Source organism: Nothobranchius furzeri, chromosome 5, assembly GCF_043380555.1.
Source record: "Nothobranchius furzeri strain GRZ-AD chromosome 5, NfurGRZ-RIMD1, whole genome shotgun sequence".
Classification (NCBI taxonomy): Eukaryota; Metazoa; Chordata; class Actinopteri; order Cyprinodontiformes; family Nothobranchiidae; genus Nothobranchius; species Nothobranchius furzeri.
Window position 1 is genome coordinate 65,769,328 of NC_091745.1, and position 15,298 is coordinate 65,784,625.

The following is a 15,298-nucleotide window of genomic DNA, read 5'->3' on the forward strand; positions in this document are numbered from 1 at the left end:
TTGAAATCTCAAAATTATTTCTGTTGACACTTTACACATAGGGTCCCTTTATTAATGTTATTTGGTGCATTATTAAGCATTAATAAACAAAGGGTCCCTTTATTAATGTTAGTTGGTGCATTATTAAGCATTAATAAACAAAGGCTCCCTTTATTAAAGTTAGTTGGTGCATTATTAAGCATTAATAAAAAAAAGGGCCCCTTTATTAATACTATTGTTTACTTTTAAGTGTCCTTACCACACATCCCATTTTATTATACCACACATTTAAAATACAGCATGAGAGCTAATAAAAGATTTAATAAAATAAGATAAAAACCAAACAATAAAATTCAGGAACAGACAATTTAAAGACAATTCAATAAGATAAGATAAATAAGCTGAGAATAATGAAAACAGTAGCTTAAAACCAGTAAAACCAAGCATAAAATAAATCATTGTCCAAAAGCCAAATCATAAAAGTGAGTTTTCGGTCTAGACTTAAAAACCGAGGCCGTTGAAGGGTCTAATGGCGAGAGGGAGGGAGTAAGGAGAGGAGCAACGTACACAAAAGCCCGCTCCCTTCTCACCGTATAGAGCATTTTGGGGGTGCAAAGCAGTAAGCGGTCAGCTGATCTTTTGGAACGCACCATCCTTAAAGTTAGAACAAAGAGCCAGGGGGTGTCTGCTTAGTAATGCATTGAATAATATGGTTAAACAGTTGTTAATACTTTATTAATGCTTAATAATGCACCAAGTAACATTAATAAAGGGACCCTTACTGTAAAGCGATACTACTACTGTCATTATCACAGAGAAAAACAAACCCTGGGAATTTGCTGTAAATATTAAACATTTCTGTAAACAATAAAATAAAGAGAGGGCATCAAAAAGTTTTTATTTTCCTTTATTTCAACCCAACAAAATAAAAAATGTTCATAAATACTCTAATATTGCTTCAGCTACATTAGTTTTGAGCTGTTTAGTGCTTCTATCATCATAGTGTGAACGTCCACTCCCAGACTATGTGGGAGGAAACATGTCAAGCAGCATTTCATACAAACCACTCACCGGGTCCTCCTTAAGCAGTTATATGACTAAATCACCATGTGATCACATTACGCAACATGTAGTTTTCCTAATTCCTGTGAGAACAAGCCAAACACACTTCATCTCCACATATGAACGTTTCAATGCTCCAACGTTTCTGGTAAAAGGTTGAAACAGCAGCATGGCCAGCAGAGTTCTGGAGTGTTGCCCCTGCGAAACGGCGTTCTGACAGTACTGACTTAATGATCAGTATGTTGTAAGATAAAACGCACAGTCACAGTTCAAAGATTTCATCTTCCAGGTCTTTCAGTTTGGTGAGCTTGGTGGTAGCGAGGGGTACAGCCACCCTTTGTGCTGCCTGCTGCTGGATTCTAGAAGATGAAATAACACTTTGCGACCTTGAGAATGGTCGCCAATCCGATGTCCCGCTGGAGCAAGCTGCTTCGAGGGCTGCGACCCTGCAAAGAAAGAATAAATAAGAAAAAAGAGGGCCTGCTTTCAGCTCCAATCAGGGATCTCCTCTAAGGCTGCATCTTTGAAATGGTGAGTAATGCTGTGAAGCTCCGACTTTAAAATACAGCTGCAAGAAATGAGATGTTCTTAAAAACGACAAAAGAAAACTCTGCTAAAGATGAGGATGTTCGGGAAAGGGTATGGATTAGGCCAGGGGTGTCAAACTCAAATTCACACTGGGCCGAAATGAAAATCTGGGACGGAGTCGAGGGCCAAACTTAATATTTTTTGAAAGTGATGAAAAATTTGCACATTTTCTTTATCAACATATATGCAATTTTGAACCTTTTAATTTGGAAACAAACTTATTTTTGCATTAACACTGAATGTGGAATAACCAAATTACACATGAGAAAGCCAATTTTAAATAAAATGCATTAGTGGTATTCATTATTTGTGGTATAATTAGCATTTTTAAAATCTATTCAGAATTTGTTTTCTTGCTGTTTATTTGTTTTTCTTATTTTTATTCTTTTTTTCTCCTGTAATAAGTGTCATCGCTGCTGTGACGTCTAGCTTTCCCCACTGAGGAACAATAAAGGGATTTTCTATTCTATTCATCTATCTGCAGCCTTTCCACTTCCTGTTTACTGTAGGTTAAATCTTTTCTCACGGGCCAACAACAAAATAAAAATATAATTTTATCTTAAATGAAAATGCAACATCTCACCTGTTAACTTTCATGTTTTGGAGCAGAAAAAGAGCATAAAACCAAAATGTTTAAAGCTCAGTTTGCTCCACTGGTTTACTGTGATGCTCACCTGTTCCAGTCAGATACCTGCATCATGGGGTTTGATCTGAGCTGAGGAGGAGACTCTTGTTGTTTTGTTCATCTTCATCATAATAATAATGACAACATTAGATGACAACAGGTGCTCACATAGGTTTGTGCTGCTGAACATATATGAGCAGCTTGACCACGTTGTTGTGTGTCGGGGAGGAAAAATAAAAACTACAGCAGCCAGAGTCATGCTGATTCGAGCGTGTCGCTGCTCGCTGGAGTTATATCAGCTCTGTCTGGAAGTTAGTTGGAAAACTTTCTCTTTCAGTTGTGAACACATTACTGAGTGGTTAAAATCTCCGTTTCTGGGCTTCAATGTTGGAAAATAGCTGAGTAAACTCGGCACTGAGTGAGAGGAGTGTTTAGTTTATCCGATACAGCGGAGCTTCACACACCGGCAGCAGACGCTGGAAAAAACACAAAGGAGGGGGGTGCTTTGGCTCTGCGCTAACACCGCAAAGCATCATGGGAGTTGTAGTATTTGCGGTAAAATTGGCCAGTGGGTCAGTTTTAATATATTTTTGATATTTATCTCGCCGGCCACACAAAAATGCTCTTTGTGTCTGACACATGTGGATTAGACAAATGTATCAGCAGCCGATACATCGGGCTGATATTTACTGTTTTCATTACATCGGTATCGGCCAATATTTGCCCTTAGTAAAGATGATTTAAAGTAAAGTGCATCCTTGTGCAGCCCGGTGCTGTTGCTTAATTTAACTTAAATGTATTTTTACATTCACAAGTAAAATCTGCATAGTAAATACTAGAAATTAACTCCATTTAAGGTGTCTGACAAAGTTAAGATTTAGCAGTTAGTTAAAAAAACTGATTCAGCTTAAGAAATTTCAAGCATCAACCGATGTTATTAGTAACATTTTAGCATGAAAATAAAGGTGGAAAACGTCTAGATATCGGCCATAAAAATCATCTAATAAAAATCAGTGTAGCATATTGGCCATCGGCTTACCATGTCTCCTAAATATCGGCATCAACATCAGCAATAGAAAAAACAATATCGGTCGACTTCTAGCGTGGGTGCATCAAGTGTCTTTCTTGGAGACCTAACCACCTTATTTTTGAGCAGCCTCATGGAGAAACGCTGACGCAACATCCGGTGAGATACCCATTGGTTTGTATTGTGAGGTTTTGTTGTTGCTAGTAACAGTTTTTTTGAACATTTGAAGAGAATTTACAAAACATTTACCACCAAAAAAGTACTCCGGCAGCTCGGGAAGATGTTGCGCTGTTCACGCTTGTACTAACAACCAGAGAAAATTACATTTGTAGCTACAAGCGCGATATTTAGAACATGCACCTCCAGAATGAGGGAGAGTGCGGCTGCCATCGTGGGTACGGTTTTCACCACCACCCGAGATTTAAGGAACCCAGAAGGATGTGGCTGAAAAATCTTAACTAGAAAATCACCACAACATTATTTGTGCATTCCTTTTATTTTATTGTGAAAACCCGGAGAGGAACACCCACATCCTACTTTTTTGCTGGACATGACAAACTTTCGGAGAAGCGACGCCGAGCAGTAGAGATCTGACAGCAGCCCCAAGAACAACAGTTATGAATAGTTTTCATTTAAAGTGCGTTAAAACTGCCGTTATTAACCTAAAAGTGCCACCCTGCTGTTTGTATTTCACCTGACGTAGAAACTAAAACCCAAAACTTGGTGATGATGGCTCTGACTCGGCTCTACATCTGCTTTAAGATTGTGTCCCACCTCTTTCAAAAAAAGACGGCCAACCTTATTACTATGTTGGTACTGATCAGCCTCGGAGATTTTAAGATTGCTTATTGCCTCACTGTTGGAAGCGACTGAGTTCAGAAAGTAGCTAAAATGCTACTGTACGTTAGCTTTGACCAGATTTTAAAGAGCAAGTCACCCCCTACCAGAATCTTACTCCACTCCCACTTCCTGTTTGAAAGACGCAACAAGTGCTGTTGCCTAACAGAACGAGAGGGCGGAGCCGCTAACAAATACAAACACAGGCTCACAATGACATTTTGACATCATAATGTACCAGCTAACGTCATTGTGTACCTCTAGGCTAATAGCGATGCCAAATTTAAATTCAAATGTAGTGCAAAGTTTTTTACCTGAAGAGGGTGCAACTCTTGACAGTTTTAGGTCCATTTAAATTTAACTAAGATGTACTAAAGTACCAAATTACTGACTTACACGTGCCTACAGCACGATTAGACACTCATTTATATAGTTTATCAGCAAATAAAAAGTTGTTTTGGGGGTGACTTGCTCTTTAAGATCGTCCCCCCACCTCGTTGCTTCAGTAGGCAGAAGTTTGTCCCGTTTGAGCTGTGACATCTGGTGTTCATGCATGTTTTCAGTCTCTAAAAGCCCATAAAAAGGGGATTTGCACAAAAGAATCACATCGTCTCAATGCAAACAAACGCAGGACTGGAAGTCGCTTGCATCTTTCGCGCAAAGCATGATGGGATGCAGGAATGAGGTGGATAACATTGTTTAAGGGGGATGGGGTTAAACAATGTGGTGAATCATACAGATGTGACATCGCAGCATGATTCAGTATCTCCAGCTTTAAATTAAAGCAGAAATCCAAGAGTTTTTTTTACCCAAACAGCACCCTCTAGAGGTAGAAAAATATATTACACTTTAAGCTCCTCTAGTTCCTCCCATGACTACAGCTGGAAGCAGCGCCTTTTGTTTAGGGATACGCACCTCAAGCCAGCTAGCAGAGAAAACACATTGAGCTGTTTATTCAAATATATAGATTAAAAACTTACTCGTTCATAAGAAATGTCACCAACTCTTCATTTGTCTAGGTCAGGGGAGAACAACTCCCTTTCCTCGAGGGCCAGCATTCGTCATGTTTGAGTTGTTTCCCTGCTCCAACGCAGTTGATTCACCTGTTCAGCAACTCATGAAGCTCTGCAGAACACTGATTCAAATCAGTCATGTTGAAGCAGGGAAACAAAACATTTTTGGAAACCAGCCCTCAGGGAAGGGAGTTGTCCACCCCTGATCTAGGTACTTCCGCAAACACGCTCTGTGATTGACATCTGTATGTAAACATATGTCTAATGCTTTTTGGTAATGCTCAGTAGCACTCAATTAAAGTTACATGGAGCTCTACTGGTACAGAGGGCGGGCTTAGCAAAAATAGTTGGCATGTTGCGTACAGTACAAAGATTATCACTTTTACAGATTTCTAAAAGAATCATACACAATACCTTAAAGGAGGAAACTGGGTTATGACACTAAAATCCAACATTTAGCCACCCCTACCACACCGATGGCTGTCTGATACATTTATCCAAAATTATTTTCCTTTGTGCATTAATTCACATCTATTTCTTCTTCATTTTTATGTTAAATATAACCTTGGAAAGCACGTTTTAAATGTGGAGTTAACACAGAAGGAAACTTTGTAAAACACAATTAAAAGATGAACTTAAGTAGAACTGACTTTTCAGGATTTAGATGAAAAAATGAGCACTTTTAATTATAAACTTTAGCATAACCCTGCAGTGTTAAAAGCGTGTTACCTTTTCTCAGAATCCTGACATCCTTTGGCTGCAGCTTGCTTAGACTGACTGATGAAGTCATCCAACCTCTTTAAGAAACCTACAGGGGTAAGACTTGAATCATCTTCTTTCTTTTTCTCAGAGGAGCTTGGTGTATGCCCATTCTGATCAGAACAGTCCCCGTTGCTTCCTATAAGGTTTTCTACAAGCACCTCTTTGCTGCAGTCTTCCAAATCCGACAGCACCGGGATAGACAACGACTTCTTCAGGAATATTGAGTCATTGGTGTACAGTCGGTTTGCTCTTTTGATTTGCTCCATCTGAAAAATATAATTACTCTGTCAAAGAATCAAAACTTATTGTGTGCTTAAGCAAAACCAGTGTCTCTGTCTATGATAGGAAGTTATGCAGCATCCTCCTCATTAGTCATGATTATTCAGGGACAGAAGAGTTTCTCTTTTTAAACATGCAGCTAAAGCTAGAGAAACTGTTTAATCAGGAGGATGCCCTGGTGAACAACAGGGTTGCAGGTGTTCATTAATTATCTACTTCATTATTAACAAATTACTGAGTTTTTGCCAAGGAAATCATTTTGATTTTAAAAATGGTGCAAACACAAATGGTGGTGGTGGCAATTAGGCGGGGTACACCCTGGACAGAGAGCCAGTCCATGGTAGGGCAACACAGAGACACACAGGACAAACAATTATGCGCGCGCGCACACACACACACACACACACACACACACACACACACACAAACACACACACACACCTAAGGAATTCAGACAGACCAATTAACCTAACACTCAAGTTTTTGGACTGTGGGAGGAAGCCGGAGTACCCGGAGAGAACCCACGCATGCACAGGGAGAACATGCAAACTCCATGCAGAAAGATCCCAGGCCGAGAAGCAAACCCAGGACCTTTATATATATATGCATGGTGGCGCAGTGGTTAGCACTGTTGCCTCGCAGCATGAAGGTCGCAGGTTCAAAACTCGCCTTTCTGCGTGGAGTTGCGTGTTCTCCCCATGCATGCGTGGGTTTCCTCCGGGTACTCCGGTTTCCCCCACACATCACAACATGCCCTACAGGTTATTAAAAAAAAACTTGTACGTCGCTTTGGATAAAAGTGTCTGCGAAATGAATAAACATAAACATACACACACACACATATATATATATACACACACACACATATATATATATATATATATATATATATATATATATATATATATATATATATATATATATATATATATATATATAGAAAGAGAGAGATAGAGAGAGAGAGAGAGACTCAAAAATGTAAGCCTAACTAAAATAGGTTGTTTAAAATGTAAATAGTTTGTACTTACAGACACTCCGTATTTAAGGGCCAGGCCCTGCAAAGTCTCTCCCGGTTGGACGACATGTTCCACGACTCTGCGGCGAACCGGAGACTGTGAAGGTCGGATCAAACTGCCGTAAGATCTGGTTCGGCTTCCGCGAAGGAGGCCCCCTCTCCCGGGAGGCGATGGCTCTCGCTCCCCGGACATTTTGGTGTATCATTTGTGTTTAAACCCGTCCAAGGTGCGGCAGAATACAGAGAGCTGTAAACTTTAGCTTTTACCAGAGAAACATGTATGTAAGAACTAGCACACGACCCAACTATTCAAGCTTCTTTCCTTTTTAAACCTGCTATTTTAAGCTTAGCAATACAGCACCTGCAGCACACACAGGGCCTCTGATGTAAAAACCCCGTTAAACTATATGATAAACCTATTTTACACACCTGAAAAGTTATCGTGAACTTGTTAGCATTTTCTCGTATCTCGTGAAGTCAGCAGCAGCAGTAGCAGCTACGCTGGTTGCCATGGCTGCCTGGGCTGGTCACATGATTCTTAACAAACGGTGCGTTTAATACAATACGAATAACAGAAATCACTTTAAAGTTGTTCGAATTCGTTTTAGGAGTACCTAACGTTTAAACTGTTTCTGCACTTGAGCAGTCTTTTTTAATGATAATTATGAGCGACAAATAATGGATATGATTCAGAAATGTTTGTGCACACTTTAGTTCAAAGCTGAACTCCGTTCTAAATTTGGAGGTTAGAATTTCCCATGCGTCGATTCTTCTGTGAACGCATCAGCAGGGCTAGCCTAGCATTGACAAAAAGCAGCTAATCTGGTTCCAACTTCAGTTTAAGAGTATATGTCATAGCAATGTCTTTTAAAAGAGAGGGGAATGACAAGAGTCAACTCAACATTCTTAAGGTTAAATATTGTTTTATACGTTGTCTGTTTCATTAAATATTATACGTTTGTGTAGTTAGCATCATGTTAGCATCCTGTTAGCTTCCTGTCCTGGGAGCACTCACTATTTCAACTTTGTTGACATTTTTCAGAAAAGGCGTGTGGCCGATCTGCTGTCTCATTTTATTCCTGAAGACGAAGCTGCGCTGCTGAAAAATGGAAGGTGAATTTCGGCTTGACTCACGTTCGGAAAAGAAACAGACATGTTGTTACATTAATAACTGAAAACGTGTGTGGTTTTTTAGATATACTTGTCTGGTGTGCTCCTACCGTCCCGTGTTTGATACGGTTGATGTGCTGACCGTCCACAGGCAAGGGAAGAAGCATCTAGAAGGTAAAAGTGAGCTTAAATGTGTCATTCCCTGTGGGTAAGGGATGAGGTTTGGAAGAACTTTTCTAAGTCAGGTGTTATGATTTTCTTACATTGTCTGACATCAAAGAAACACTTGAAAGTATCTGATGATATTGTGGGAAGACAATAGAACATACAGTCTGATCAATTTGTTTATTACAAATCATTAAAACAACAGCACGTGGTTTTTACTCAAAATCCAAGAACTTCACCCTGAGTTAAAGTATGGAAGAGGATTAAGGCCACTGAAAATAAAACATATGAAAAGAAAGACATCAGATTTTTCCCCTCAGAAATCTGGCTTTAATCTCAGAATTATTAAAGTCACAATCAAGAAAAAAGTCAGAATTCTGAGAAAAATGCCAGAAATCAGAGATTAACTCATTAACTGCCATTGACGACTAAAGTCGTCATTTGCATTTTTTTTACTATGTGGGCGTCGGAACGAGCCCCCGCACCGTGAGAACAAACATTCCAGCTATAAGCTGATCTTCATTCGTGTACGTCACACGCCACGTGATCAGGAAGCAGAAAATCCATGTGTTAGGAGATCGTTTTGGGCCACAGCTGTAAAAAAATAAGTGAGGCGCAAACCGGAAAAGCTTCTGCCGATCACAGTTCGACTACAGATTATGTAAGAATGGATAACACTCGAAACATGTAGATTCTGAAGAAGAAGAAGAAAATATCATTTCTATGGCGCCTCTCAAGATAAAAATCACGAGGCGCTTCACAAAAACAAAAAAATGTAAAAAATATAAAAAAGCATTTAGAAAATGTTTAAAAATTTATTTCAAATGAGCAAAAATAGACAATTGGGATTTAAAAGAAAACAATTTTAAGAAAGAGAGAGTGAATAGGAAAGAGGGAAATCAGTGGATCCTGAGGAAGGTGGAATAGGTGGGGAGAGCAGAATAAAGAGAGAGGGGTTGAAGAAGGCCATACAAAAGCCAGCTTGAACAAGTGAGTTTTCAGCTGCTTTTTAAAGGAGTCCACTGATCTCAGGCTCAAGGAGAGAGAGAGTTCCAGAATCTGGGGGCCACAGCAGCAAATGATCTGTCACCTTTGGTCTTTAGACTGGTGCGTTGCACAACCAGTAGGCTTTGATCACTGGACCTCAGGGACCTGCTGGGGGTGTAGGGACTAAGAAGATCACCAATGTAAGATGGTGCTTGTCCATGTAAGGCCCTATAGACCAGAACCAGAATCTTGAAATGAACCCTGATTCTGCCTGATGTAAGAGGTGAGTCTACTCTTCGTTTTGTTAGTTTTGGCGTTGACATCATCCTAGAGCACAACGTTCATTGACTCTTAAAGAAACAGTAGAAACACTGAAAAACGCTGGCTGCGAAGGGCTTTTCTGATCAGAGAATGGCAGGAGTGTGTCCAGGGAGTGCCCTGGGGTAGCAAATGCCACCCTTGAAATCCCAGGTGCCACCCCACCGAGTTCCATATAAATTGACTTTACATTCTCCACAAAAGGCTTAGGGTTACAATACAATAACCATAGGGGCCACTCGTGCATAAACAAGTGCCCCACCTGGGCCACCCCATTTTAAAGAGCTTGGACACGCCACTGGAGAACGGCTGGCAGTTAGTGAGTTAAAGTCAGAATTCTTTTTTTAAATTTTTTTTCTTCAGTGGCCCTAATTATCTTCAGTATTAGAAAAGACAAAACAAAAACAATCCATAATTACTTGTATACCAAAAAGTGTTTAAAAACCTGAGCAACAAAGAATTAACAGCTGTAAATTAATCATATGCAACTTGTGATGCATTTTAAATATCAAAATGCATACTAAAAAGGGGTTAATAGCTTGTTTTGATTATCGATATTAACATCGCTACACCACTGTACTATAGTTACAGTGGGAGTCATGGCATGGGTGGGGACTTATTTCATTCACACTTCCTGTTAGGAAAACACTTCTGAAAGAGGTGTCACCTGGTGGACCAAGAGAGCGACTCAGAGGCAGTGATAGACAGCACTCCCCTCAACCCCCTCTGCGTGCGCTGTCGGAGTTTCTCTGTCGAAAAATTAGTCATTAACAAGTGCACACGCATGCTCACAGTAGACTTACCTTTCTGCAGTATTCTGGAGAATTTCCTGTTAACTGCGATCATTAGATGAAAAGGGGAGGAGGGCTTTTTTTTAAGGAGGCGAGCGATTCAAAGGCTCTTTAAAGGGACTTTATGGAGTTTTGAATTTTTATGCTCGCGATTGCCCCCTCAGGCCAAAAGCGTAACGGCAGCTTCAATAGTAGGCTCGTGCACGAGGTGCAGCATGCTGTACGTGCACACTCCTTAACGAAAATAACAGCTGAGAGTCCCTGTGTGTGGGTGTGGGTGTGTGGGTGGCCCGGAGGACAGACAGGAGAACGCGCAGCTAATTAATTAATTTGGTTCTGTACCTTTTCTCTTCAGCACAGCCGACAAAGGTTTAAGATGGGTCAGTCTTCCTGCATGCTCAGATCATGCCCGTCCCTTGCTTGAAAAATTGTTCCAAAATGAAAGTTGAACCCACGTCTTTTTTATCTGTGAATTCAATGCCGTTCGGCGAGTCTCAAATAAAAATTTGGGCATCTTACTGTACAAAAATATACCATTAATGTAAAAAAGAAACTCTAAATAAACTAGGGCTGCAGCTATCAAATATTTTTGTAATCAAGTACTCTATCGAATCTTTTATCGATTAATCGAGTACTCTAATAAATTACTCTTTTTCGTTTGTAAACCATTATATCAAATAGCATGTTATAAAATATGAAAGACCTCTTGAAATGAGCATGCAATTGCCGGTTATTCTTCAAGTTTTATTCAAAATTAGTTTTCAAAACTTCAGCACTTCAACTTTACTTCACAGTAAACAAATGCGAGCAGCTGCGGCCCAAACAGCACCAGAACCGCTCACGGCGCATACGCAAACATGGCTCGCCAGCTGTTTCCCTATTAACACACGTCCATTTTAATTTCAACACTTTTTTTTTGTCTCACACTAACAAGGATTGTCGAAAGCATGTTTGCCGTGGTTATGTCAAATTATACTGATCACACAACATTTATTTACTTTCTTTCGTTTTCCTCCGCCGCTCATAAATACCTGTGTCCCCCTGCAGCAATCCCGAGGGACAACAGATATCAATAACAACACAGTAAAAAGTCCGACGTGTTGTAAAAACTGCTATTTTTTAGCACATTTTAAGTCCGACGTGTTGCTACCAGACGTACGGTGTGAGCTGTCTGCCATGACTTAAAAGAAAGTTAAGTTGCGTTCGCTACTCGCGTGTGCATTCAGTGCTGTGTGTATGTGCGTCACTTATTTCGGTCCGGGTGAAACATGACCACGGGCGATTGCAAAGCCATGAATTAATTAAACATGAATTAAATGAAGCTTCGAGGCAGAGGATTTGACTCGAGGATTTTTTGTACTCGAATTATTCGAGGTACTCGAGGAATCGTTTCAGCCCTAAAATAAACTATGTTCACATCCAGAATCGAACCCGAGTCTTTTGCACGAGAGTCCGACGTCTTACTAGGTGAGCTAAAGCGCCAGTGACGTCTTTTGTATCTGTAATATATCCTTGATAACAGCTGAAACAACGTTCAAAGAACGGTTCGGAGCGAAAATGGCTATTTTGTTGCTAATTTGCAGGAAATATCTAGAAGAAAGTTCTACAGAAAGTAGCTAAGGGTCCTCAGAAATGTAGCTAGGTTTGTCACTAGGCGTTAGGAACAGCGACAAAGTCGCACTGCCCCTCTCTCTGCTGCTAAAGCTACGGATGGCAAATGCTACGGGCTATGCCTGAGTGTGAACGCGCATGAAGCAGCCTGCTCGACCCGAGCAGCTCTCTTTTTCTGTGATTTTACAGAAAAACAGGCAATCACAGTAAAAATGCCAGGGCTCATTCTACAGGACCAGGGCAGTGCAGGAGAATGTATGAAGAAGAAATTTATTATTTCTATACATGTTTTGGCTGTCAAACTTCCATAATGCTCCTTTATTTGTTAGACTAACTATTGCTAACGTATTTAATCTAAAAGTAAATTGTATGTTGTTTTTATTCAGGATTAAAAATGTTCTATGGCAAAAAAGCAAAGCTGAGGAGTGAAATGACTAAAAGGCAGCATGAGGACTACGTCCAAGCTGAAGACAGTCAGGTTGGTAATGCAATCTTGTGTTAGTAGATTATTTAAACTATACCAAACATGTTTATGTTAGTATTAAATGTCCTAGTAACACTCAGGATGAGAATTGCATGTTCTCCTCTGTTTTCTGCCAAACACACCACAATGATTATAAGAAAACCTAAATTGGATTGTGTTACTTAAATACACTGCAAACCACTTTAGCTGTTTAACAGGTTAGTATTAATGTTTCTTTTCATTCTATTTCTATTTTCTTTACTCCAAATACTTCAGACATGGTGACAGACACTGCTGTTCAGACTATTTTAAGTCAAAACAAGGTTATAAAGTTAAAAATAGTATTTGTGTAAAAGCGTGAGAACTTTGCAGAAGTGTGTTGTGTCATTCGCTAAATGGTCAGCGAATCTTCTCTAGAAATGAACCTGAGCTGAACAAACTGTTAGAAGACATGTTTCATTTGTTTTCTTCTCTGTAACGAAATACGTGTCACGCCTTTGTGACTGAAATTACTCAGATAAATCACATCCTGTCATGTGACCTCTTAGCAGCTTTTCAGAGGAAAGTGCACTGATAAAATCATTTGTTTGTCATTTGTTTGTTTGTCATTGTTGTCATTTCAGGAACCTTCCACTTCGGCCCCTTTATTGGCACAAACACGGAAGCTCACCCATCATGCATTGCTGAAAACTGCACCGTATAACAGCTGTCACAGTAGAACAAGGTGTGTAGTTATTTAATCTGCAGTTCACTGTTTGTATTTTGCATCTCTAAAGGAAGAGGAAATGTATAAAAACATGGTTCTGTCCTTTTTTTTTTTTTTTTTTTTTTTAGTACAAAACCTGAAACAAAACAAGTGGCAGTCAGATCAGATCCTACCAGAAACGCCTGCAACAAACTCCCATTAGGTTGCTGGAAAAGTGAAGCTTCCAGTAATTTACCTGCCAGTTGTTCTAATTCTAGTCCTTCTAATGAAGGTGAAGTATTCACAGGAACTCATAGATTAGATTTAAATGAAAGGTAACTGAGTTTGTCAACTTAACCCTTGTTTTTAGTCCCTGAGGCGTCGTCAGCATCAGAACAAACAGGACCTCGGGTGGCAGAACCCCTAACTGCTCAGAGGAGGAGGGAGCTGGAGCACCATCTCAAACTAAAAAGGTGCGCAACGGGTTATCAAGTCTGTTTTTTTTTTTTTTTGCCAAAGTTGAAGCAAAGCATCAATCTACGCTTTTTAAAAGTGTTTCTTTATTTATGCCTTTTATTTATTATTTTTTTGCTTTTTAGTGATGGATGGGTGCAGGACTGGAATGGCCAGTGGGTTAAGGATGACAATGTGGAGTTTGATTCAGATGAAGAGGAACCTGCGTTTCTAGCCCCACTGCCTTCAAGTCTCTGAGACCAATGAGAGCTTTGAGGGGACTCGGATAATCCTGTACCACAGTGGTACGTTCATAGAAACAACTGGAACTCTGTTAGTGAGGACTTTAGTAATCAGATAAACCAGTTTGTTGACATTTTAAGTTATACTTTGCTTAACTTCATTGCTTATTTTTTCTATTTTATTGTAACAGTGAACCCCTTGTCTGTACTAGACACATCTGGGACATGTCCAGTAATTGCTGTCATTCTCATTTCTTGGCATGTCACAGAATCATTTTATCACTGCCCACATGGGAAGAAGACGAAACCAAGTTGTAACTGTCATGCATTACAAAAATGTCCAGTGGAAACCCCAGCAGATATTAAAGGACTTTGTTGACAAATGTTTCCACACATTTAACTCCAGATGCTTATGAACATCTACCTTTTTTTACCCAAACTTGTTAAAAATTGGAAGTTCATTGCCAGTTTTTAACCCCTAAAACATTTCCCGCAACCTATCATGCCCTTGTAAAAACATCTTGCCTAACCTAGTGAATTAAAGAAGTGGGGTGTCCCCTAAAATTGTGCAATGTCCTTAAAGGTGCAATATGTAAGAGTGACATCCTGTGGTCAAATGTGGGTACTGCAGCCCATTTTGAAAACAAATGAGTTACTTTTTCACCACTTGCTCTGTGAGTTGCATGGCTGTTGCTCCACCCATGCACCAATTGAGGGCACCAACCAATCCAGCTAATGGAAAAACAAAAATACTTCTGTGAGGCGCTCTGCTCGTTGAACACCATCAATTTCAGGCAGCCCAGTCAGGAGAAGACATGAAAATAACTAATCAAACCTACCTTCCAACATGGTTGAGACATTGCTGTTTTTTTTTCTTTTGCGTACATATTGTACCTTAAGACTTTTTTCAACACATGAAGAAATGAGCTAAAGAAACAAGAGAAACCAATCTGAATAAACCCTCAGAGGTTAGCAGCTGTTTCAGTTCTTAAACCTGAGTGGGTGCACAAGAGTGCAACCCTCTTAGAGTTTGTTCTTATATTTGGAAAAAGGTAATTCAAGCTCAGTGGGCAAAGTTCTGTTTTGCCTCAGGGTCGTGAGAGGGGAGGGTTGGGGTAAAAATAGACCGGGTGTTTGGGGGGAGTCATCGGATCAGAAAAGATTTTAGAGGATTAAAGTGCTGACTTTTCATCCAGATTCACCTGAAGATGCTGAAATGCATTAAAATCAATGTTCAGATGAATAAATGCAAAAGCAACACAAGTGAACTTGCCAACGATGTAGGA

General features: G+C 39.9%; 2 protein-coding genes across 4 annotated transcripts; one reads left to right on the forward strand and one right to left on the reverse strand.

Moving 5' to 3' along the window:
- Positions 1 to 1,078: 1,078 nt before the first annotated feature.
- Positions 1,079 to 7,756, reverse strand: lysmd1 (LysM, putative peptidoglycan-binding, domain containing 1). 2 transcript variants are annotated; one of them, XM_015949877.3, is made up of 4 exons: positions 7,617 to 7,756; positions 7,201 to 7,447; positions 5,861 to 6,159; positions 1,079 to 1,487 (listed from the first exon to the last, which is right to left on the reverse strand). In XM_015949877.3, exons 2-4 carry the CDS (start codon positions 7,378 to 7,380, stop codon positions 1,304 to 1,306), a joined length of 663 nt encoding a protein of 220 aa, XP_015805363.3. In that variant the 5' UTR covers positions 7,381 to 7,447; positions 7,617 to 7,756; the 3' UTR covers positions 1,079 to 1,303. The 2 variants fall into 2 exon arrangements, with proteins under 2 accessions (XP_015805363.3, XP_070407116.1); XM_070551015.1 differs by lacking the exon at positions 7,617 to 7,756 and having other exon boundaries at positions 7,201 to 7,549.
- A 183-nt stretch (positions 7,757 to 7,939) lies between these two features.
- On the forward strand, positions 7,940 to 14,395 carry scnm1 (sodium channel modifier 1). 2 transcript variants are annotated; one of them, XM_054740896.2, is made up of 9 exons: positions 7,940 to 8,098; positions 8,230 to 8,300; positions 8,383 to 8,471; positions 12,556 to 12,647; positions 13,256 to 13,356; positions 13,467 to 13,609; positions 13,688 to 13,790; positions 13,917 to 14,075; positions 14,282 to 14,395. In XM_054740896.2, the coding sequence occupies exons 1-8, from the start codon at positions 8,048 to 8,050 to the stop codon at positions 14,026 to 14,028; spliced, it is 762 nt and encodes a 253-aa protein (XP_054596871.1). In that variant the 5' UTR covers positions 7,940 to 8,047; the 3' UTR covers positions 14,029 to 14,075; positions 14,282 to 14,395. The 2 variants fall into 2 exon arrangements, with proteins under 2 accessions (XP_054596871.1, XP_015805362.1); XM_015949876.3 differs by having other exon boundaries at positions 13,917 to 14,395.
- The last annotated feature ends 903 nt before the right edge of the window (positions 14,396 to 15,298 follow it).

Coding starts and splice junctions, on each gene's coding strand:
- scnm1 (XM_015949876.3), top strand. CDS start 8,048: ATGTCTTTTAAAAGAGAGGGGAATGACAAGAGTCAACTCAACATTCTT. Junction 12,648..13,255: donor TCCAAGCTGAAGACAGTCAG/GTTGGTAATGCA, acceptor TTGTCATTTCAG/GAACCTTCCACTTCGGCCCC. Junction 13,610..13,687: donor TTCTAGTCCTTCTAATGAAG/GTGAAGTATTCA, acceptor CCTTGTTTTTAG/TCCCTGAGGCGTCGTCAGCA.
- lysmd1 (XM_015949877.3), bottom strand. CDS start 7,380: ATGTCCGGGGAGCGAGAGCCATCGCCTCCCGGGAGAGGGGGCCTCCTT. Junction 6,160..7,200: donor CCCTTAAATACGGAGTGTCT/GTAAGTACAAAC, acceptor TATATTTTTCAG/ATGGAGCAAATCAAAAGAGC. Junction 1,488..5,860: donor TGTCAGGATTCTGAGAAAAG/GTAACACGCTTT, acceptor CTTTCTTTGCAG/GGTCGCAGCCCTCGAAGCAG.